This window comes from Astatotilapia calliptera, chromosome 7 (genome assembly GCF_900246225.1).
Source record: "Astatotilapia calliptera chromosome 7, fAstCal1.2, whole genome shotgun sequence".
NCBI lineage: Eukaryota > Metazoa > Chordata > Actinopteri > Cichliformes > Cichlidae > Astatotilapia > Astatotilapia calliptera.
This window is the reverse complement of record NC_039308.1, coordinates 11,420,100-11,445,139: the sequence shown is the minus strand read 5'-3', so window position 1 is coordinate 11,445,139 and position 25,040 is coordinate 11,420,100. Positions and strand designations below refer to the sequence as shown.

The 25,040-nt window shown below is 39.6% G+C and overlaps 2 protein-coding genes across 2 annotated transcripts in view; both read left to right on the top strand.

Annotated features, from left to right (window-relative positions):
- The first annotated feature begins 1,859 nt into the window (after window positions 1-1,859).
- Window positions 1,860-8,544, top strand: pla2g3 (phospholipase A2 group III). Its single transcript, XM_026176878.1, has 7 exons — window positions 1,860-2,586; window positions 4,052-4,184; window positions 4,284-4,418; window positions 5,847-6,193; window positions 6,280-6,403; window positions 6,721-6,831; window positions 7,327-8,544. Exons 1-7 carry the CDS (start codon window positions 2,067-2,069, stop codon window positions 7,541-7,543), a joined length of 1,587 nt encoding a protein of 528 aa, XP_026032663.1. The 5' UTR covers window positions 1,860-2,066; the 3' UTR covers window positions 7,544-8,544.
- Window positions 8,545-11,275: 2,731 nt separating this feature from the next.
- ttc28 (tetratricopeptide repeat domain 28) overlaps window positions 11,276-25,040 on the top strand; it is a 180,463-nt gene continuing 166,698 nt past the window's right edge. Inside the window, exons 1-2 of the mRNA XM_026176900.1 lie at window positions 11,276-11,592; window positions 19,078-19,440. Of these exons, the coding sequence (XP_026032685.1) occupies window positions 11,563-11,592; window positions 19,078-19,440 (393 nt within the window). The 5' untranslated portion in view covers window positions 11,276-11,562. The remainder of the gene's footprint in view (window positions 11,593-19,077; window positions 19,441-25,040) is intronic.

Here is a 25,040-nt window from a genome sequence, read left to right as displayed (position 1 = left end):
AAGAGGAAACCTACTATAATGAGAGGTTAAAAAGACACAAATCGCAAGGGGAGACTCAATGACTACAAACAAAACAACCACAAAAAAAGAACAAAAAAAATCATAAGAAATAGAGCAATGTAGCATAAGTATGCAAGCTTGCAAAAACAAGATGCAAAAGGACTACAGAGAGTGGCAGTCATTGAAAAATAAAATAAAAGCTGCTAAAAAAGACAAAATGACCCTGGAACGAGACAAGCGGAGTGGAAAAAAAAGGTCAAATGGACACAAAACGCCATCTGTGGTCTTTCATTTTTTTAGTTCAAGTATCTTCTGTAGGTGAGGATGTTTCTGGGTCCACGGATTATATAAGATTACAGATTATATTTTTCTCTATCACAAAACTATGTCAACACTCAAATACTATTTTAGGCACACTTGAAGAGAACAGTCTGCCTGGTTGGGCTGCTCACTGCAATACAGTTACTGGCCACATCATTAGGTACACCTGCTTAACGCCTCATTAACACAAATATGTAACCTGCAGATCCCATGGAAGAAACTCAGTGCATTTTGCATGTAGACATGGTCAGGACTGCTGAAGTTACAACTGAGCATCAAAATAGGTGATTTCAGTGATTTTGAACAAAGCATGCTTGTTGGTCTGTGCCAAACAGGCAGCTCTGAATATTTCAGATCCTGTTCTATTGGGGTTTTCCTATTCAACTATCTCTCCCAAAATATCCACTGAACAGCAGTTCTCACCTTGTTGATGCCAGCAGACAGAGAAGAATGGACGGGCTGCTTCAAGCTGAGAGAGAGGCAGCAGTAACTGAAATAACCAGTCATTACAGCCAAAGTATATAGAAGAGTATCTCTGAATGCGTAGCACATTCAACCTTGAATCAGAAGGGCTACAGCAGCAGAAGACCACACTAGGTGACGCTTCTGGCAGCTAAGAACAGGAATCCGAGGCTACAGTTTGCATCAAATTATCAAGAGTTTTTTTCTTGTCATGCTTTGGACCCCTTAGTATAAACTGAGTACCATTTAAACTTCTCAGCCTAACTACTCAGTGTTGTTGAGGACCTTTATAACCATACATCTTCTGATAGTTGCTTCCAGCCAGATAACGCTCCGCATTACAAAGCTCAAATCTTCTGACACTGGTTTCTTGACAATGAGTTCACTGTACTCAGATGGTCCCCACTGTCACTACATCTCAAACCAACAGATCCCCTTTGGGATGTGGTTGAACTAGAGTTACATCATGGATGTGTAATTGACAGCTCCTGTCAACATGGAGCAAAATCTTTGAGGAATATTTCTAACAGCTTGTTGAATTTATCCCATAAAGGATTAAAAGCACAACAGAATCTGGCACCAGCCTAGTGTACCTAACACTAATGACATAACCTGTGATTAGAGATCATAAGAGGGCAGTGCTTCACTTTAGGTCAATTAAAAAAAAAGATTGAGAAATAGTAGTAAAAGGTCCATAATCCAAAAGCAGGCAGGCTTTTGGATTATGGTTTAAAAGTTTCTGTCTTGACATAGGTTGGAGAAAGTGAGAAAGGACTGAATATAAAAGCAAATCTCCCAGGAGTTCCAAGAGATTTCCATCTGTCAGTCAGAAAACACTGATAAGGTTGTCAGAATGTTTTTGGGGCGTGTCTATCACTTTTAAAGATACATTTGTAGATTGGTAGCAGCGTGCTGCCTGTGGGTATGTGTCTGGGTGGGTTTGGTGAGTGTTGTCAATAGTGTGTATCATGGTCACTGTCTGTGATGTGGGACAGATAGTGTGTGTGTGTCCTTGCTTGGCTGTGTGGGGGCGGGAGTAAAGTGTTTGGCTATGCTAACAGGTCACATGGGTGGTTTGGATATTGTGTTTATTTTAGTACCACCGGATCACCCGAGCACCCTCCTCCTCCTCTACCACCCCCCTCCTCCTCTTCTCATTTAAAATCGACCTGGAATCTGTCGATCTGTCCGTAAGTCCTCAGAGAGTGAAACAACAATACTGAAGTGAAACCGTTTCCCAGCCTGTTTCCTTCAGCTGCTTTCCTCCTCGACCCGCCGCCACCATGATGCGCATCGCTCCACTTGTTACTCTCATCTGCACATCATTACTCCTGAGCTGCACCGCAGCAGCAGCCTCGGTTCTCTGCACGTGGACTAAAGTTTCTGCTAACGGAGAAATGCACTACAATTTTCTCCGTAGCGACCCGCAGCAGACCCCTCCATCTCTGCGGCTGTACCACACCGCCTGGTCCGGGGAGCGCGCTCTGCTTGGCTGCACTTGGAGCGACGACACAGCGGTGACCCAGAACTATTTGTCTCTGTGCCGGGAGCGCGCGCGGGGCTTTTCAGAGCATCCGAATGAAAATGTCCATTTGGACTCCGTGTTAGAGACAGAAGGGCAGTGCGTCTCCCTGGCGTCTCTCGGGGAACCCACAGGAAAGAGGTCGGTGAGGAGTGTTCGTGTTCAAGGTCAAGATGAGAGGTCAGAGGTCAGCATACATAAGCGTGTAAAGCGCGGTTTTATTGTACCCGGGACTCTCTGGTGCGGCTCTGGCAACAAGGCACCCTCATATTCAGATCTGGGTATGTGGATCCATGAACTCCGTTTTTGAACTTATGTACAGGGAGTGCTTCCCACCTTTGGAGCCTTAATACTAAAGTTTGCTCTAACATTTAAAGGATAAAAAAACAAAACTATGTTTAATTTTTCTTCTGAATTTTTTCTTTCAATTCTGATTGATCTGTTGGGCACGACTTGCTATGGTGCTCACAAGTACATATTTTTCATTTCTTTCAAAAGTTGGAAACCAGTGATATGGGGTTAAAAATACTCTGTGTTAATGAGTTGATGAAACAAGTTTAGCAAAAAGTTAAGTTATTACACATGCAAGAGACAGACTTAAAATGAGCAAAATGAAAGCCACAGACAGTGAACTATGTTAGCCCCTTCTCTCCCAAACTCCAGAAACAGCCTAGGGACATATATTTCCCATAATTCAACTAACTGACCTCTGCCTTTCTTGCTTGCTAAATCCTTGTGTTTAGTATTCATCTTTTAAAGTGTGTCTCTACATAAAGTGTAGCTAATTTCATTTATAAATGCCAAAATTAAAAATTAGTCTCACAATGGGTCCAGGGTAGATATTTTATCCATGAAGAAGATAAGGAAAAACTGAAATAGATGGATGGCATGCAGTACATATAGATATAGACAGAAAAAGTAGTGGGTGTTCCCTCTTCTGTGTAATATCACAGCTGTACTCTCTGGAGCTGAAAAGTGAGGCTTATGCAGAAGTGCCAAAAACTACAGTTGCTTTACTTCCTTCTTCAAAAGCCCTCTTCTTTAAATAGAGAGTAGATTCCCATACTAAAAAAGCAAAACATCCCTGCATTAAAAAGTATGTTTACAGCCCGTTACAAAAATTTCTATGGGGAATAATTCTCCCCTTGATATTCCAGGATATGGCTGCTTTGACAGGTATGTCATTGCTAATAGCTTTCTGCTAATGTTCACCTCTGCTAGCCCTCTTGTCTGCTAATTTTAGTCACTAAAATGACCATTTAGACTGTCTTTAATTTGAATGAAATTCAATAATTTTCTGAAGAAGCATTTAAAAAGTTGATATTATTATACATATATTTTTACCTGTTTGAAGTTTCAGTTTTTCACAGCAAACAAAAAGATAAATCCACACTTCCTTAACAAGGCAATAAACCTTATTCAGGTTTTTGGGTAAATAATATATGTAAATGTTATATTTTATTTATATCTATCTATCTATCTATCTATCTATCTATCTATCTATCTATCTATCTATCTATCTATCTATCTATCTATATATATATATATATATATATATATATATATATATATATATACTTGTGGCACACTTAAAGAATGGGAACAAACCCAAGAACATTACTGACAGAAAGGAAAAAAGAAAAACAATGATCACAACAAGTAAACTGACATTTACATTTTGGAGAGTTTCAATCATGTTACAGTCTTTTAATCCACACCTTCTATATATGTTTTGACCTGTTGCAGGAGTGTTTTCAGAGACCGACCATTGCTGCCGGGAGCACGATCAGTGCAGACACACCATCCTGTCCTTTCACTCAGAGTTTGGCATTTTCAACAGCAACATCTTCACCATGTCTCATTGTGACTGTGATAACAAGTAATTATCCTATCCTTTCCTGATTATTTTTCAGCTGGTTTGTTGCATGTGCTTTGATGTTGATTCTTTCTTAAAATGATGGCATCAAATATGTTAAAGGTTTCGAAGTTGTTTGGTGGAGGCGGATGACGGCATAGCTGATGTAGTGGGATATACCTTCTTTAACCTGCTGAAGATGCACTGCTTTACATTCTCCCACCGGCTTCAGTGTACACAGAGAAACTGGTTTGGAATGTAAGTAAAGCTGTGATGGAAATAAAATGACTTTGTGTAATTGTGAAGGTCTATGATTCATCCAGTATTGTTATTTCTCCCTGACCTCTCATGGTATCCAGCCATTATAGTTTTATTTGTTCTGGTTTTGAGGCATCTGTCCCTTAGATTGCGAGCAGGTTTACAAATTGCTTTGGTAGTTCACTACTTTGGTCGAGATAAAGCTAATTGGATCTCAAGCTAATTACAGGAAACAGTGGAGACTTTCGCCTCTTTTTACATCTAGAAAAAAAGTCTGAAAAGCATATACCTGGACTAAAGGTAATATCTTTGATAAGGTGTCATCTTTTTGACCCAGTTTTACTGAGTCAGAAAGAAAAAAAAGCTAGCCTGACTCTATCAGCCAACTAACCAGCTAACTTAAATTAACTCCATACTTATTTACCTCACCTGTAATGTCAAAACACCAAGCTACATTTTCTTTTTTTTTTTCCATGCAAGACCAAGTTTTAAGATAATTTTTCATATGACAAAAATGGATTAGTTCAAACAATTTAGTCAGGCAACTTAATTCTAGGTTTGGCTATAGCCAAATTGAGAGTTTTTGAGTGTGTAGCTAAATCCAAACTAATTATCTAGTGAATATTATAGTTTACATATACAGCTAATCAATACATAAAGCATGAAGTATTGATTATTACTAAAACTAGATAAGCTTGCCATTACTCCTTGTTTTCAGCAACAGATAGATAGATAGATAGATAGATAGATAGATAGATAGATAGATAGATAGATAGATAGATAGATAGATAGATAGATAGATAGATAGATAGATAGATAGATAGATAGATAGATAGAAGTCTGCTTGTAGTGAAGTCTCTCATCCTCTATGACCTCTTTAAACGATTAGTTGATGAGTTCATGGCTTCAATCACTAGTTTCCAGACTTAGTGAATACCTCACTAAGTAATAGGCGAAGTCACTGTAGCTAAGTGTCTTCTATCCTGTCTTCCTTCTCTCCCCCCAACCGTTTGCAGCAGATGACCCCGCCCCTCCCTGAGCCTGGTTCTGCCGGAGGATATTCTTCCTGTTAAAAGGGAGTTTTTCCTTCCCGCTGTTGACAAAGTGCTTGCTCATAGGGGGTTATTTGATTGTTTGGTTTTTCTCTGTATGTATTATTGTAGGGTCTACCTTACAATATAAAGTGCCTTGAGGTGACTGTTGTTGTGATTTGGCGCTATATAAATAAAATTGAATTGAATTGAATTAAGTCCATCTTTTCTATACAGTTTATAGTTTTGATCTCTTTTGGTTCAGACTGGTTTCAGGCTGGTATTTGTAACTTAATTTTGATCTGAGAGAAAGCATCCATCTTCCAAGTCAACACTTGGGAACAATAAGAAAACTAAATATTTCTGTAATTTTTTCGTCCTTTGGGTTCACTTGCAGGTGTAAGGAGACTAAAATGGCTCTGTATGCTGAGGTTCATTCACCCATATTGTACAAATCTAAGCCAACAGATGAAACCATGAACAGCTCCGTGATCAATTCTACCACAACTGCAGAACTCCTAGAGAATAGCACTTCAGATTTACAGCTTTCCTCCAATACTGCTGCTGCATTCACAGTCCCTACACCCTTTGCCTCCATCATTCCTCTTACTAACGCTACAACATACACAGGCAGTAATGCAACAGAGACACCTTTGGGATCTGTTCCTGACAGAAGAGAAAATCTGGAGAACATTGTACCAACCAAAAATCATACTGTGACTGAAGTAGGCCCTGATATCACAGGTATTTGATACTAACCACATCTCAGTATATTCACTGATTTTCCTACAACAGAGTAACTGACCACTTCTGCCGATGCTTCTCTACAGCAATGTCATGTGGTATCTATAAGGATATTGATGAGTGTAGGGACAAGATCCCATCCCAGCATGAGAAATATGGCTTCTACAACCAGGAGCCAAAGACACTTTACCACTGCAACTGTACTGTCAGGTAAGGCAACACACTGTGTAAATTCTCTGTATTATTACCAGTACAGGGAAGTCATACGGAGAATTTTTACTTGCTTTTTTTTCTAGAATAATCTGATCGGGGGTAATTTTTCAGCATGTGTCACACCATATCTAAAATACACACATTTACTTAGTAATTACAGGGCATGTGCAAACACTGAGATAACAGCGCACTCGGCTTTGTTCTGCTTTGATACTCTCTCCAGTTCTCTTTTTGTTCTAGTGGCCTTTTCATATGCTCTCTGCCTTTGTCATGTGCTCGGACATTTCATTTGACTGGGCTTTTTGTACTTCTAGAATATTCCAGACTTTGGCTAAACAGAGACAACTGACCAAAGTGCAAGCTCATCTTCTGGGACATGTGTCTCAGTCCTGCTTCCTGCTTGAGGAATGCACGGCAGACAGCAAGTAAGTATACAAACATATACAGTAGATATATTTAACTGGCCTAGCTTTAAAGAATATAATACAGTTATATCACTGTGTATAACAGAAGAAGTCAGATCAAGTACACAGTCACTATGACTGATATATTATGACATAGCATTAATGGTCAAAATGGCCATGCATCAGTCTGTGGACATGGAGCTATAATTCTAAATCTTTCATATACAGCTACATATTTTAGTTTGGTGCCTAAAAAAATGGAAATACTGATCATCGGATCATGAGATGATGCTACACACATTTCCATTGCATACAGTGATTTAAAATACATGTTCAGCCGTGCATTCTCTTAAGCTTTATACTTGTTCTGTATGTAAATAATCCCATGTAGTGGATGATTAGAAAAACTGCATGAAATATACATTTTTAAGTAAAGTAAAGGTATGTCAACTCTAACACTAAAACTAAATACTAAGTAGCATCACAAAACATTTATTCTTCTGCTTCATTCAACAGCTGTACTCTAGTCGTGGTAAAAGCCGAGCTTCCTCAGCAGGATCAGTGGACCAGCGTAGCAGTGGAGGAGCAACACCATCTACAGGCAGTACAACTGAACCTCAGGAGGCCAAACCCAAGGAGAGCTAAGAGAAAAGACAGAGAAGTGAGGCTCCACAAACTGTGTCTGAGATTGACCCGACGCAGACAAATGAAGAAGAAGAGAAAAAATGTCTAAAGGGAAAAAACCTCGTCCTAATGTTCAATATTATATACGTAAGACACTATGAAATCTATTTTCACATGGATTAGCAAAAAATTTTCCTGTTCATTTCCTGATGAATCTTCTTCACAGTCAGTCTCTCTTATGGAAAGCTTTATTTGTCTTTACGCTCAAGTCTTTCTGTCAATAATGACTAACAGGACAACTTCAACTCTCGTTTGATGTTCTAAGGCCTGCACAGATCATGTTAATTTGATTTAATTAATTTTTAGATCAGCAATACAAACTTAGAAGATTTATTTCCACTGACTTTATACTATTTAGGCAAAACCTACAGAGAAGGAAATATATATATATATGTGTATATATATATATTTTTTGTTACAATTCTTTATTTATTATCCAATACTGAAAACTTTGGATTACTATGAAATATTGTACTGTGTATTTATGGTGTCTACTATATGGGATGTTGTGGAGGTTGTACCTAAGGAACAAAATGGCCTTGTTGAGGACAAGATAAACTTATTCCTAAAGTGTAACAGAAATGTTGGTAGGTCTTAGCAGGACACCATAGTTTTTTACTAACTAACATTTAATAAGAAGAGCATTTTATTGAGGTGTGCAAGTTCAAGAGCCAGCTGTAATAATCCATGCTGGCAAACTATAATGACTCACTGCAGTAACTCAATTCAGCTGAGCCATTGTTAAAATGAATAGTAACACATGTGCTTCTCCTGAGATGACAGATGGAGATATCTGCCATGAAAACACATCTCATTAAAAAGGAGGAGCTTTGGCTGTCCTGGAAGAAAGGTTACTGTTGACCTCAGTATTCACAGAATAAAATCATGGTTGCAGTTCTGTACCCTATACTGTAGATGCGTTTTATATTCATGTTTCAGCACATGTGTAGCCTATATGTAAGTATTTGCACTGTACTGTATGAGTTGCAGAATGCTGCAAATTATGTTGTAAGTAAAGCTATGAAAGAGAAAAAATTACTTAAATAGCTGTACGTAAGAAATAAATGTTGAAATGTACTTTATGTTGTAAGATGTAAAAAGAAAAAAAAAAAACTAATTAGATTTAAAAACAGTAGTTTGTTAAGATATATTGTTAAATGTTAAGATACATTGTTATCATTGTCTTCTTTGTACCTGTTAATTTTATGACTTGAATGCTATATTTTTGCTACGCTGTGAAGGATTGCAATGTAGATTTTGCTTAATGTTCTCAAAATAATTGAGATTATTATTATATATTATTATTATTGTTATTACTTTTGTTAACAGTTAAACGAGACAATCAATATCATTCTCAACACTGTATGGTAAATGTGAGGCTAAGGACTGCAGTGATGAATGCAGCTTAGGCTAAAGACTGAAAGCCGTTACTAGCAATACCCAGAGTAGTGTTCACTAACAAGTTTGCTTAATCTATAAGAAAAATGTAAATGTTAGAGTTATGTCAGAGTTACTTCAAGCAAACAAATAGTTTCTCCCTGTTTTGCATAGACCTGCTAGCTAATTTTAAGTTTAGCCAAACTTTCAAGATTTATTTGCGCAGTGTAAAACATAAAATGAAACCTATTTAACATCTTGAGAGTTCCAGATCTTAAATGTCACATGTTGAGCTTTAGAGGTGTTTGTCAGTAGGCATCATTACTGACATAAAAACAGAATCAGACTGGCTATTATCCTGCTTCTACTCTTTAAGTTAGGCATCTCTTCACATAAACTGCATATGTCCACATCACAAGCATGAGCGTAATATTTAACTATACAAATAAGAAACAAAATGCATTTATAAAAATGACGGCCTCAGTTTTTTGCCACAAATGAGTAAGTAAGACATTTGGCCTACACTCTCTGCCTCTCTGTACTGGCTGCCTATGTCTTTTAGAGTTCATTTTAAAATTCTCATGTTTGTTTTTAAATACCTTCACAATCTTGCCCCGCCTTACCTCTGTGAGCATCTTCATCCCCACACACCCTGTCAGTCTCTCAGGTCAGCTGACCAGCTGCTCCTGGAGGTACCGAGATCCAGGAGGAAGCTCAGAGGGGCCTTTTCTATTGTGGGTCCTGAATTATGGAATAATTTGCCCTTGCATGTTAGAGAGGCCCCTTCACTGTCCACTTTTATTCTTTGGCTTTTAACCTCAGTGAGACTTAGTTTCTCTTGTAACTAAATTAGTTATTTAATTAAGTATTTTACTTTTTCTTTTATTTGGCTTTTTATTTATATCTTATGTGACTTTATTATATAGTTCCAATGTACAGCACTTTGTGTCAGCTGTGGTTGTTTTAAAGTGCTTTATAAATAAAGGTGATGATGATAACGCGGGACACCTTTGCGACCTCGCTGGATTTTTTTTGTGTGCAATTTTGCATGCTTTCTTTTTTTTTTCAGTGCATTGTGTTCTGCGTCCTGACCTGACCTGAATACAGGGTTTGATCTTTGGTTTCATTGTATAATACTGGACTTTTTTTTCTACGAAGGTTGGAACTTTGAGAGTGTTTAAAAAAGAGAGAAAAGTGTGAAAATGTTAATGCCTGTCTGAGAAAAGTGTATAAAATGTGTAGTGAGGGGCTTTACAGCCCTAAAACATCTGTAATAATTGTAAAAAATAAAGCTGGCTACTTTGTGGATTTCACCTATCGCGGATTATTTTTAGAATGTAACTCCCGCGATAAACGAGGGACCATTGTATATGCAAATGGGGCTCCTTCTGGATGATTCAGAATGTGGGATCGTCACGTGGTTCCTTTAGGAGACAGTGCTCAGTTTTTTGTTAATGTCTGGTCAATAAATGCTTTGATCTAAAGTAGTTTTCACACCACAGTGAAGTGTACAGTATTAGTAGTTAAAAGTTAGTAGTTTATGTATAATTCCATAAAATATTCAAAAATCAGTATCAACAAAGAGCCTTACCTACCTTCTTGATATTTTAGTTTGTATTACCACAGTCAAAGAGGCTAATTTGTTTTGTTAGTGGGCCATCTTTAATATACAGGTAACATCGGGTAACTCTTTCCTTCCACCCAGAGCATGCCTCAACTTCTTCCTGAACTCTGTGCAACATTCTTCTTTCTTCAACTTCTTTCACTTACTCCTTGCCTCTGCCTTCACTTTCTTCCTCTTCTTAATGTACAAAGGCATCCTACAGACAACCATCTGATGCTGTTTAGCGACATTCTCCTCTGACACCACCTTGCAGTCTCCTATATCTTTCAGATTGCACATTTTGCATAAGATGTGGACCCTCTGTGTGCACCTTCCTCATCTCTTATATGTCACCCTGTGTTCTTCCCTCTTCTTAAAGTGCATGTTTAGTACAGACATTTTCATCCTTTTTGCAGAATGTACTATTATCTATCCATCTGCATTTCTCTAACACCTTACCTACTAAATACCTCTGTTCCCTTTGTCTACATGTCCATAGAATTTTGCACCAATCATAATAATGTTAATAATGTTTCTTCCAGTCTAAAGTCTTTTTAAACAAACGTTATTTTTAACCGTATAGGGCACTAGCACTCGGAGTAGGTGGCTATATTCTACAATAGACTCCAAATGCTATAAAATAATATATTTTTAAACAAGTCCTCATTCCTACACAAAGTATGGCTTCCTGTTAACATACTACACCAACACAGTGTAAAAGTCTGCTGAAATGAATATCTGTCAGGTAACTCAACTCCTCTCTGATGTCATGAAGAGTAATTGAAACCTTGCTGTGAGCTGGTGAGCCGACCGGATCCCCGCCTCTCACCGGACAAAAATTCCGCTATGGGGAGAAGTTCGCCTGTGGGAACATGGCGCACGCAGTCTGGATTAACTTTCACTCAGAGAAACTTTGGAGCACCGCTGCATAGCACACAAGCCTCTCACTCTCAAGTTTATTGGTAACATATACCGCTGGATAACCTACAGTGGACTTGTACCCTGGCTTTGGATGACTGTTTTTCTCTGTCTCTCTGCTGCTGCTGCGGGATGAAAGTTTAGAGCTCCGGTCGCCGGATTTAGCAGAGATGGAAAAGCCAAGAACGAGGAAAGAGAAGGTAAGGCTAGTGGAAACAGTCGCTTTATCTTGTGGTTTCACAGAGGACACAAACCGCGGCTGCTCAGCGCCATCGGTAAGAGGCTGGGAAGAGAAAAAAAAGTCGCTTACACACAGACATCTCACGATGAGCTGCCATCGTGCAGGGCTTATTTTGAAACATGGAGTTCATAGACAGCTCCATCTGAGCTCTGACAGGCTCATTTATACCTGTGGATGTTGTGAAACAGATTTTTATTTACTAATACAACTAAAAACAGAATAGAATAGAAGTGCATCTTTACTGCATGTATTCCTTAAATGCATACAAGGAAGACTAAAAGGGAAACGACATTATAGGAACACCATGGAATACAAAAGACATAAACAAAGGAGCTCATTAAGTTGCCAACTGTAATTTTACTGTAAGTTGTTTTTACAGCGTGAAATATATCAGAATGTAGAAAGCAAATTAAAGTTACAGTAAAGTCAGTACAAAAAACAAAAATGAAAGTGTCAAGGCGCAGACACGAGTTTCAGAAGTTTCATTTACAAAGTGACAGGGATTTTTTTTTCAGAGCTACACTGTGAAATTGGCAGGACATACTTTGTTATACAGACTAAAATAAATATCTGAGAGCTTTGTAGAGAGTTATTTTAAATTTTAATGGTTTTGGTAAGTGGAATTATTCTCAGCTTTAAAATGTAAAAATTGTCACTTCTGTAGAAGTGACACAAAAACTTGGGATGATATGCAAGAGATACATTTAAAGAACAATAATTTGCAAAATGAAAATGTAGCTTTAACTGAAGAAATTACAAGAATAACATATTAAATGTTAAACTCAAGAAACTCTGTCTAAGGTTTTCCTATTCTTGTAGTATGATTTCTTTGGCTATACAGGTTAAGGACTCCTGTGTCCTTGCATTGGTTTCATAATGCGACAGACAGTTTTCTGCTGCGTGGAACTGTCTTGCTGAAATAAGCAATGCCATCTTTAAAAAGTGAGTAGATTCTTGCTCCCCCCAACTTTTATGTCTTTAAAATACTTGTAAAAACTAATTCTCTAAGCCTACCCATCTAAAGGAGAAGAAAAGAGATAGAAGCAATAATGATGCCATAAAGAGTTTTAAAGTGTTTTTGTGGATATTTTGTTGACTTCAGTTACATAGGAGATTTTCACTACTAAAGAGGCATGTGCCACTCTGTCTAGACCTCTTGCCCCTCCTTTGCCCCACCATGTAAAGAGTCTAAACTATTAGATGATTTGATAATAATCACCAGGTGTGACTGGTCAAGACCATTTTTCTTTTTTTTTTTCTCCTTTCTTTTACTGTATACATATTTGTCAAAAAACATTCACAATAAAATGTATATTTATCAAAAGCATGTTTATGTGAAAATCTTAAATAACTGATTATTTGTTTTATTCTATAAAGTGTCAGAAAATAGTGACACATTTCATATCCTTTAAATAATCTTTCTCAACAGTCCAAAAGCTCAAATATATTTTTGATATTACAACTGACTGACAAATAAAAAATAAATAAATTACATTACACCGGAGAAACTGAAACCACGCATGCAGGTACATTATAGTATCACAGTTGCAACTAACTGCTAATATTCAGTTTAGTCAGATTTCCAGTACCTTTCAAACATAATCTGAACTATTCCATCTTTGTTGCCCTTAGCATTATGTCACACATTTATACATACAGCTGCATACAGCTACAGCTTGTTTCATTGACGCCCCATCGACGATATGACACATTAAAGATCTAACGGCCAGTTTTAGGCAAACAGTTTCCTCTCTTTCAGGTACTCGTCCCATCAGTCTCTTTCTGTCTCTATATTTTTACCAGGAATGTACTCCCTGTGACCTGGGCTGAAAATGGGGCTGGGAGTAGTAAGACAGAACAAAGGGGAAGTGTGTGTTTGTGTGTAATCGTGGAAGGACTGCCACAGGATATTCATGTTGTGTTCCTGTCATTTGGCAGTGTTGTTCCTCAAAAATAAATTCTTTGTAAACTTCTGGAATGCAACCTGACACTTTCTTCTGTAATGTGTGTGTGTGTGTGTGTTGTAGTTTTTGCTCTACAGCCAAATGCAGAAAGTACATATCAGCAGTGACACTTCTGATAACCTGTCTCCTGAGTGAGTTGGTGCTACCGTCTACACACTGGGACAGCTGTGTGTGTGTGTGTGTGTGTGTGTGTGTGTGTGTGTGTGTGTGGGTGTGTCTGTGTGTAAGCAGCAACATTATTAATAAGCTGCTACAGGAACATGAAACAAACAGATGACTCAACTCTGCTCCTCTACAAACCAGAAATGCTAATGCAAGTCATGTGGAAAAAAAGTATGGCCCATAATAATAATAATAATATTATTATTATTATTATTATTATTATTATTATTATTATTGTAGAACACAGCATTCAGCAGCATTAACCATGCTTGTTCTTTCTTTTTATAATTCTACTGTCAAGAACTTTAACATTTTGTTTTGTTTTGTTGCAGTTTCTTTGCATGGTCTCACATTGGTGTGAATTTGTTGGGACATCTATTCCTGCAAAAATTGTGTCATTGTGTTAACACACCTGAATACTCCAGACCAACAAACCTCTGCTTTTAAACATGTAGACACACAAGTCTGTAATGCAAGACTGAGGTGAACCTACATGGTCAAACCTCCAGCCAACTCGAGCAGATTTTCATTTGTACGGTAGTTTATATGTAAATAGCTATAGAAAGATAGAGGAGAAATTGGGCTAGAAAAAACAATCTGCATTCAGGGAAATGTAAGTAAGCTCTGGTGACTAAAATATCACAGATAGATTTAAAAACAGACATAAAAACAAGGTGATCATAACTGATCCTTTAGATGAACTGGCAGGATTGTTTTTGTATTGAGTGATTAGCCAAATAAGCACTTAACCATTTGATACATTAGACTCCAGGTTTCTATTTTCCAGTTTTCACTCATACACAAACATATCCTCTCCATTTGGAAACAAAGTATTTTACCCACAGGTGCACAACATTACAGAGAAGTTTCAGTTAAGCCAGAGCTCTGTTTAAGAACAGTGTAACACAAAAATGTGTATAACACAGCTATCAGTGGAATGTGTATGAATGCAGAAGTCCACTTAGAGTAGTTTTTCTTCTTGCACTCTACTAGTTGCATTCAAGTTCAGGAACAGTTTTAGTTCAGTACAGACAATACTGTATGTGATATTCTTTATTTACCTGTGTTTTATGTAACATTCGTCATATCAGAACTAGAACCTCATAACAACCTGGCACATTAATGAAAATAATGTAATAAAAGAGAAAAACAATGAAAATTAGCATTTTCACACATTGTTGTTATGTGGAAACTTGTGTATAGCAGTGCTCTTCTAAACTGTGGCTTACACTGAGACTTTAATCAGACTTTAATCTTTACAGCACATGGGCACACAGCAGCAGCATCTTGTTTTCAAACAGGTCCCAATATATATGTAGCTGTGGTCAGAGGTTTGTAATCATGGGCATGAATCTCATGGGAACTTGGAGCTTTTAGTGATTTCTTCAAACACTGCATTTTATATAGTGGAATGGTTGCACAGCATACCTCTTTAATTACTTTAAAAAACAAGAATTGGATGCACACATTTGAATTTATTTTGTGACCGATTCTCTTCAGAATATTTCAGACAGAACTTTTAGGCAGAGCCAAGTGGCATAAGGCATCCACTTTGGCATCATCAGGTGATGCTCTTGTGAGGATGAAGTGGCGAGAATGACAATTAGCACGTTCAAGTCCAAGGCTATGGTTCTCAGCAGGAAAAGGGCGAAGTCCCCACTCTGGTTCACGGATGAGTTGCTGACCAAAGTGGAGTTTGAGTATCTCAGGGTCATGAATGACGGGAGTGGCAGATTGATAGTGATGGAGAAGCCCCTGAACAAAACTTGACACTCTCAAACTTGATTGAAATTTGTAGCTGCTCGTGTGGACAAGCCACAAAGTAAAGGTTAGGCTTTCAAACTTGTACTGTACTTGCACTGTACCAGCTTTCAAACATCATGGTGGTAGTGAATCTAAATTCATCATGTTCTGGGGCTGTTTTGTTGCCAATGGTACTGATACATTGCACAAAGTGGATGAAATAATAAAAAAGGACCGAGTTTCACCTTAAATCAGCAGTTAGATGATTGAAACTTGGACACGAGTTTTTCTAACATGATAATAATCACAACAGGCATCAAAACTGCTCTCCTGTTTCATCCGCTCACCCCCAACTTATCGCAGCAGATGGCCACCCCTCGTTGACCCTGAGTCCTCCAGAGGTTTCTTCCTGTTAAAAGGAAGTTTTTCCTTCCCACTGTTGCCAAAATGCTTGCTCATAGGGGGTCATATGACTATTAGGGTTTTCTCTGTTTTCTTTGTATTATTGTAGGATCTTTACCTTACAATATAAAGCAGATTGAGGCAACTGTTGTTGTGATTTGATGCTATATAAATAAAACTGAATTGAATTGAACTGAATAAAGTAGGCAACCATTAAGTTTCCAGAATCGCCCTCCCAAAGCCCGAAGCTCAACCCTATTGAAAACTCGTAGACTACACAAACAAGGTGGGTCTGTGCCATGAGACCAACAAATTTAAATCGTCTCTGAGTTCAAATTCATGTCATTAAAGTCATTAAAGATGTATGCCTTACAATCATTTCACTCTGGAAAAGAACAGTTCAATGAAATCATTAAAAGTCATTTTAAAGCCATTACAAATCACTACTATGCTTTTAATGTAAAAGTAAGTAAATGAAAAAAAAAACCCATGCAGGTAGATGGCAAAGAATCAAAAATATTTTAATAAAAAAGTAAACAGGACGACTGCTTCTCAAAGTAGGAAGAGAAGCCATGCAAGTAATGAAACTGGTTTGTTCTCAACAGGTAAATTGTTCCAGTCTGATAGTCTTTAAACACAAAAGCTCTTTTACCTTATTTTTTATAAGCAGCAGGAACAAGAAACACAGCTGACTGAAGTGGCTAACGTGGTTTGGAGTTAAAAGCAAAGGATACTAAAATAAAAAAGGATAATTGACATGAATACACGTAAATATAAGTTCAAATCAATATATTTGTGAATGCAATGCTCTCCTCAATTGTTTTGTGTTATTTTTTAAAGTTTATCATGAATATTTGATCTGTAAAAAGTTTTTATAATTCATCTAATTCCATTTGTTTACTGAGTCAGCTTACTTATAAATACATATATTTATTTCATGTTTTACTTTATCAGCAGATATTAATTAATGAGACAGTATTCTTCAAGAAATAAATCAGTGTTAGTTCTTATGTCACTCATGTGATATATGCATACATGAGGTGAATAATCAGTACACTTCAAAAAACCTTCATTTCCTTTACTCCTCTCAATCCACTGTTGGGTGATGCATTTGCAAGTTTTAGGAATCCTTCCAGTCTGCATATTTTAAATGCGTATCCAAACAATTCAGTGTGTGTGTGTGTGTGTGTGTGTGTGTGTGTGTGTGTGTGTGTGAAGGGAAATAGAGAGAGATAATGAAAGCCTTCGTGTAAGCACTGGTGAAAGGACAAATTTGGAAACACCGGATCAGAGAGGGAGGCAGCATTTCAATGTTAAAGCTACAGAAAGGGAACTTCAGTGTGCACATTTTACACAAAGTTTCAGAGACGGAAACTAACAAGAAGAACAGAGCCTGTATCTTACTAAGTCTCTGACTTTCCTCCTTTCTGTCTCTGTAACTCTCGGAGGAATTCAAGCTGGTACCAGTGTGCAGAAAGAAAAAGTGCTGGCACTAGTTTGGTATCCCATTTGCTAATAACTACTGGATCATATCATGCAAATGAAACAGCTTCAGTTTGGTGTTGTGTTGGATAGAAATCTGCATGCAGGAAGGTTTTTTTTTTTAAAATAACTTTTGTAATAGCACTGAAAGAACATTTTCTTTTGAAACAACACTGTGAACAGCTTTTTTTATTGAAACAGCTAAAAATATGTGATAGCTGGGCTCAACTTTTGTACATGTCACCCTTTGCTCCTATGCACCTCAGTTCAGTGAGATTTGAAATAGCTGCTACACCCAATAATAGTGCACCCAAATTCTAAACAAATCACCCGATGCCTTTATAAAACACACAAATACTAGCATCCAAAAATACTATATGAAATAGTTTTTTCTGGTGCTTTTGGTCACATGCTGTAGTCATCCTCCCGAATGGTCGAACTTCTCACCCCATCTCTAAGGGAGAGGCCAGTCACCCTTCGGAGGAAGCCCATTTCCGCCGTCTCGTTCTTTCGGTCACTACCCACAGCTCGTGACCATAGGTGAGGGTAGGGGCGTAGATCGACCGGTAAATTGAGAGCTTTGCTTTTACACGCAGCTCTCTCTTCACCACAACAGACCGGTACAGCGTCCGCATCACTGCAGCCGCTGCACCAATACGTCTGGCGATCTCCCGCCCCCTTCTCCCATCACTCTTGAACAAGACCCCGAGAGACTTAAACTCCTCCACTTGGTGCAGGGTCTTGTCCCTGACACCGAGTTGGCACTCCACCCTTTTCCACTAAAAGGGCTATGCAATGAAAATTCTAAACTTCCTAATATTAACATCTATGTTTACCATGGTAACGTCCATCAATTTAATTCCACCTATGCAGTTCAGGGTCAGGCTCCTCCAGGGATTAAACCAGGAATGTGTGCAAACCACTCTAATACCGCAGCAATATAATGATATGAAAAATTAGTACAAGTTCACCAGTTAAGCAATAATTAAATGAAGCATTTAGACTATTAAAATGAACAGCATCACAGTTGTTTTGTAGAGGTGATGTCTGAAGAGCAATGATATTCATCAGTGGGAGATGGGGAAACCCAAAGCAGCTACCTTTGGAAATGAAATTTGAACCCAAAACCAAATGTCACAAATCTCAGTTCCTCTAATGGCCACTTGAGGCTGGCTCCATAAGGTAATCAATCCCCACAGGGTGTCTTGTTAAAATGCTGAACATGCATTAAAAACATGCTTACATCCTGATATGGAAAACTGTTTTGACAGTTTGTATACTTCTCCTTTCACAACTCTGCATGCTAGGTGAATCGATTTTATAACTCATCTATTTGATTGACAATATGCTTTCATGATAATCATCATTGCTATTGGTCCTACAAATGCTACTAAAAGAGTTTCTGCCCATTAAGACAGGAAGACCTGCTGTTTCATGGTTATTGGCACATGATCAGTTTTTTTCTATGCAGGGTCTCTACCTTCAAATAATAAGTTGGCACTATATAAATATGATTGAATGAAGTAATGAATTCATTTGTTGATGGTGATAACGGTTTATTATTTCATTTGCCAAAAATTTTATGTCAAACAGTGAGTAAAATAAAGATTTCTTCTCTAGTTGCAAAACATTTAACCCTGCTCTTCCCCTTTCTCCCTTTTTCTCCTCCCTTTTGCTTCTTCTCTCCTCAGTTCTCTCTTTTTGGTTCTCGCTCCACCAGCAGGACCACCGACCCTTCTTCGTCATCGACCTCTTCTCCTGCACCTGTGATCCTTTCAGCCCAGATGGTAAAAAGAGCCGATCGACTGTCTGGCACTGGACCCCCAGCCCTTAGCAAAGCTGAATTTCTCGAGCGGGTGCGTCGCAGTAATCAGGCCTGCCAGCAGGGGGAATTTGAACTGGCTGTTCGCCTTTACAGTGAAGCCCTGACTGCCGATCCCCAAAACTGCATTTTGTACAGTAACCGCTCTGCAGCATATCTGAGACTGGGCGAGTACAGCACCGCGTTGGATGATGCAATTAAAGCACGACTCATCAACCCCAAATGGCCCAAGGTAAGAGGTTGGACCCTTGGCCAATCACACATTTCAAATGAGATTGTGGTAAAGTTGCTGTTCCTGAGACTTTCTTAAATGAATGTGAGAAGGATGTATGGCTTGTGTGTATACTGAAAAGCAAAAAAACTGCTAACTATAAACACTTAGAATCAATATGCTATCCTCTGTGAAAGCTCAGCCTCATTTTATGCGCAGGTTGTCATGTGATGGTGATCTTTGATCAAGTTCATTTTTGAACTTGGACTTTAATGATCTGCGTGCAGCTCAGAACGAAGCAGACCCTTATTTTCTCTCTTTCCTTTCAAAATCTCGTCAGATGGTGTGTTTTTCTAGAGTTTGAATTTTTAACAGTGTGTGGCAGCTGAATAGAGGTCTACTATTTAGATGCTGCAGCCTGCTTGTTGTGCTTTTTATAACATGTTGTTTATCTTGTCCTTTATAGTCTTTCTTTGTTTGGCAGCTGTTTAAAAAGGACAGCACACACATAGATCTCAGAGATGTCCCTGTAAATATGCAAGGATTAGGAGAAACATTGTGATGACAGTGATGATAGAGAGCTGGACTATTTATGTTCACTGCTAATGTATCAGTACTATTTTTTTCCTGTTGTACAAAGATCATATTTTGGATATTGAAGAAGTATGTAACAAGTAGGTTTCTCAGCTATCACACATTTTTTCTTACTATATCACAATCCCAGCATTGTTAGTGAAGGAAACAATGGTGCTAACACCCAGCAACATGCTTCTTATGGTCTCATGTGGGGGCACTATGGCCAGAGCCACATGACCCACAGTGGGCAGCCCACTGTGGGGATAAATACTGATGGAAAATGTAGGCAGATGTTCACTAAGCAAAGAGGGGCCCACAATGTAACTTCTGAGTCCCAGAGAGCAAAACTTCTATTGGGTTTGCCCTAAAAACAAAACAGAGGCGGGGGACAAAATGTGATCACGTAAAAATTAGGGTTGAGACTATCACTCTTGTGCATCGCAGAAAGTACATTTAAGTACTTCTTTACACTTGAAGTGGCTCTCTACATCTTACAAAACAGTGAGCACTGAAGGACAGCAAATGCTCTGTGAGTCTTTTACAGCCATTCAGAGGAGGAAGTAGGCAGGCAGGAGACTGGGTTTGCCAGGCTACCTCTGTCTGGACAGCTGGGGCTCGGCCAGTTTGACTCCACTTCCTTTCTCTGTGAGAGAGAATGGACGGAAGTGGTGTGTGTGTGTGTGTGTGTGTGTGTGTGTGTGTGTGTGTGTGTGTGTGTGTGTGTGTGTGTGTGTGTGTGTGTGTGTGTGTGTGTGTGTGTGTGAGTGAGTGAGTGAAAACCTTGCACGGTTGTTAGTTTGTTTTTGAAACCCTGGCTAGGCCTTGGCCTGAGTTTGGCACTTAAAGACAATAACAGAAGCAGCATTCCTGTGTCTGTGCTTGTATAGTGGCGGTGTCATAGCAGTGTGCTTGCTGCAGCATTTACTGTGGGTCAAAGGCAAGATCAAGACTAATGAACTACCAATAAGAGGGGGTCTTTCTGAAGGGGGGGGGGGGGGGGGGGGGGGGGAATTTATTTCTGCTTGAGTTCCTTCTTTCGGCTCTTCATCAACCCGGCCTCGGTGTCTGCTTTTTTTCTTTTCTTCTTTTCTGTGAGCCTCCCACAGCTTGCCCTAGTGCTGCCCCTGTCGACTTTTCTGTTGGCACAACAGGCTCAAACACACAGTCTCTGTATCACAAACACAAAATGAGTCGACTCCGTCATGGGAACTGAGGGGTGTAGCTGGTCAAAAGTCGCTTATATTTGTGTGCTTATCTGGATAACAACACCGTACAGAAAAGGAGGACTTCTTTGCATTTTTGATTTTGTTTTCGTCCTTTTCTCTCTCTCCTGCATTCAGTGCAAAGATTTGAGAAAGCTTTTTCTTTCTTTGTGATTCAAATGAAGTTACATCACAGACGTAAAATTGCTGCAGGAGCGAAAGCTTTTCTTGTGAAAGTGTCTCTCTTTTGTAGATCTGGCTCTTTTGCGTATGAATGTTTTCTGTCATGCCTACACGGGCTTTGTGTGTTTTTAGAAGTTGTTAAGTGCTTTCACAGAAGCTTTTTCTTTTTTTCCCCCCTGAAAACAGGTGCATTACTTATTCAAATATCTAAGCTTATAGCAGTATGGGAAAGTTTTGCTTCACCACACAGACTGCCGTACTTTTGGGTCCCACAAGTAAAGACGTCTGCTTGGCATTGTAGCAGATTAAAGGCTAGATAACTGATCTTGGATGAGGTATCGTTTATGGATCAGCTGAGATTATGATGCTGATGGGAAATGTTTTTGCTGAAGAGTTTGTTGAGCCAAAACCAAAAATCTAAATTCATCTCTAGAAAATCAGGATGTATTGTAGGGGGTCAAAAGAGTGACTGACTTACTAATGTAGCTCAAAGAACACAGAACACTGCACAATGATGGCAGGAAAAGGGTTTTAAATAGGCAGAAAATATAAATCTGAAAACGCAGAGAGCCAGCAAGAGAAAACATGGTGAATATAAACCTTCCCATCAGTCTGGGAAGTCCATCATTCTAGTGAGAACGATTATTCAGTTTAAAATATTCAAGACAGTCTTTCCAGGAGTGAATGTTCTGATAACTTCACCCAGAGGTCAGACTGTGAAAAGCAAGCAAGTAGCTAATACATTTGTTATTGTGCACAATGTACTTTTTAAAATACTACTTACAGTATGTGCCCTTTTTGTGCTTGAGCACGTACCCTCCAAAATATCAGTGACTGTTGAACTGCTGTCCGTCCAGTTATCGTGACTAATTATTTTAGGGTAAAGCATTCTTTGCTTGTAAATATAGCATATAATCATTCCAGATCAATCTGTCACTAAATGTAGTCCCAAACAAATGTTCTTTTTCCTTGCATTTGAAAAATGTCAGTGCAGGTGTTTGTGAGACATTTTAAGCTTTACATTAACAGTAAGAATCGATAGTGATTGTACAAAACCCAGAAATGTGGAAAATAGAATAGAATAGAATAGAATTCAACTTTATTGTCATTGCACATGCACAGGTACAGGGCAACGAAATGCAGTTTGCATCCATCCAGAAGTGCTTTAGTGATATAGATATATTACAATATATATTAGCAATAATATAGATATGTGAGTATATTACAGAAATGGGTCTATTATGGTATGTTATAATGTACACGGTATGAAGTATGTTGTGAATATTCTATAACTATAAGTATGTACAGGCTGTAGTGAGTACAAGCTATGTACAGGATATGAACAGGATATAAATATGAAAAACTATACAGAATATGAAATAAATAACTTTACAGAATCTGGGATATACAGCTATACAGAAATGGGAACTATGCAAGTTGTAAACAGTTGTAGGATTAAATATTATCGAATGTACAGAATGATTATTTACACAGAGCTATACAGTAGTGCAGTTAAGATAAGTGAGGGTGTAGATAGTTTCTACAGAGGCTATATAAAGTGCTAGTGGTTGTGAGTGGTGGTTCAGTCCATGTTATTATTGTGTTTGAGGGTACAGTTGTCCATTGTGGGTGTGTGTATGTTCAGTCCATGAGTTTAACGTGGGTCAGATGTCAGGAGGCAGAGTTCAGGAGTCTGACAGCTGTGGGGAAGAAGCTGTTCCGGTACCTGGTGGTCTTAGTCCGGAGGCTCCTGTGGCGCCTCCCAGAGGGCAGGAGGGTGAAGAGTCCATGTGATGGGTGACTGGGGTCTTTGATGATTTTCCCAGCCCTTTTCAGACACCGCTTCCTGTAGATGTCTTTTATGGCAGGAAGTGGTGCTCCGGCGATGCGCTGGGCAGTTTTCACGACCCTCTGCAACGCCTTCCGGTCCGAGGCAGAGCAGTTCCCGTACCAGACTGTTATACAGTTGGTCAGGATGCTCTCGATGGTGCAGCGATAGAAGTTCACCAGGATGTCTGAGGACAGGTGGTTCTTCCTCAGAGTCCTCAAGAAGAAGAGGCGCTGGTGAGCCTTCTTGACCAGCTTGGAGCAGTTGGTCGTCCAGGTGAGATCCTCGGAGATGTGGACTCCCAGGAACTTGAAGCTGCTCACACGCTCCACAGCCGTCCCCTTAATGTGGATGGGTGGATGTGGGTCAGCATTCCTCCTGTAGTCCACGATGAGCTCCTTGGTCTTCTCGGTGTTAAGCAGCAGGTTGTTTCTGTCGCACCACTCAGCCAGACGATCCACCTCCTCCCTGTAGGCGGCCTCATCGTTGTCACTGATGAGGCCAATCACCGTGGTGTCATCTGCAAACTTAATGATGGTGTTGGAACCATCAGCAGGTCTGCAGTCGTGGGTGAAGAGGGAGTAGAGGAAAGGGCTCATCACACAGCCTTGTGGTACACCGGTGTTCATTGTGATGGTAGATGAGCAGCGGTTATCCAGCCGGACATGTTGGGGGCGGTTGGTCAGGAAGTCCAGTAACCATTTGCAGATGAGGGAACTGATACCCAGGTCTGTCAGTTTCCTGATGAGTTGTGAGGGGTGGATTGTATTGAATGCTGAACTGAAGTCTATAAACAGCATTCTGGCGTAGGTGTTGTTGTTGTCCAGGTGTGAGAGGACAGAGTGCATTGCGATGGAGACTGCATCCTCTGTGCTCCTGTTCCGGCAGTATGCGAATTGGTGGGGGTCCAGGGTGGGGGGGAGACAGGATTTGAAGTGTGCTAGGACCAGTCGCTCTAAGCACTTAGTGATGATGGGGGTGAGTGCTACTGGGCGGTAATCATTGAGGCAAGATGGGTTGGAGTTTTTGGGTATCGGGACGATGGAGGTGGATTTGAAGCAGGCCGGTACCACAGCGTGGGCCAAGGACAGATTGAATATGTCTGTGAGCACTCCTGCAAGCTCCCCAGAACACGCTCTGAGAACACGCCCGGGGATGCCATCAGGGCCTGCAGCCTTGTGGACATTGATCCTGCTCAGCACCGCTCCTACATCGGTGGGGGAGAGAGTCATAGGTTGGTGGTCTGGCGTCATGTCTGCTTTGGTTGTGGTTGTGGGGTTCCCTCGCTCAAAATGAGCATAAAAGTTGTTGAGCTCGTTGAGGAAGGAGACATCAGAGGATGCGGGGGAGGGTTTGGTGGTCCTGTAGTCTGTGATGGTCTGGAGTCCTTGCCACATGCGTCGGGGGTTGGAGTTGGAGAAGTGTTCTTCTACCTTCTTTTTGTAATGGTGTTTGGCTTTTTTGATGCCCTTCTTTAGATTAGCCCTGGCTGTACTGTAGGCGTGTGCATCTCCTGACCTAAAGGCAGTGTTGCGGGCCTTCAGGAGGAGACGAACATCCCGGTTCATCCAAGGCTTCTGGTTGGGGTACATGGTGATCCGTTTCTGGGTGGTGACACTGCCTGTGGTTTTGGAGATGTAATCCAGTACAGATGAGGCGTACTGGTCCAGGTCTGTGTGGGTGAACATATTCCAGTCTGTGTTTTTAAATCTGTCCTGGAGCACTGCGTCTGTCCCCTCTGGCCACACTTTAATTGTCCTCACAGCAGGTTTCACACGTTGGATGAGTGGTGAATACCGAGGTGTGAGGAACAGGGAGAGATGGTCCGATTG

Bases quoted from the DNA above. Each gene is read 5' to 3' on its own strand.
- pla2g3 (XM_026176878.1), top strand. From the start codon at position 2,067: ATGATGCGCATCGCTCCACTTGTTACTCTCATCTGCACATCATTACTC. The intron at 4,185-4,283 runs GTAATTATCCTA...AATATGTTAAAG, and splicing joins CATTGTGACTGTGATAACAA to GTTTCGAAGTTGTTTGGTGG. The intron at 6,194-6,279 runs GTATTTGATACT...GCTTCTCTACAG, and splicing joins AGTAGGCCCTGATATCACAG to CAATGTCATGTGGTATCTAT.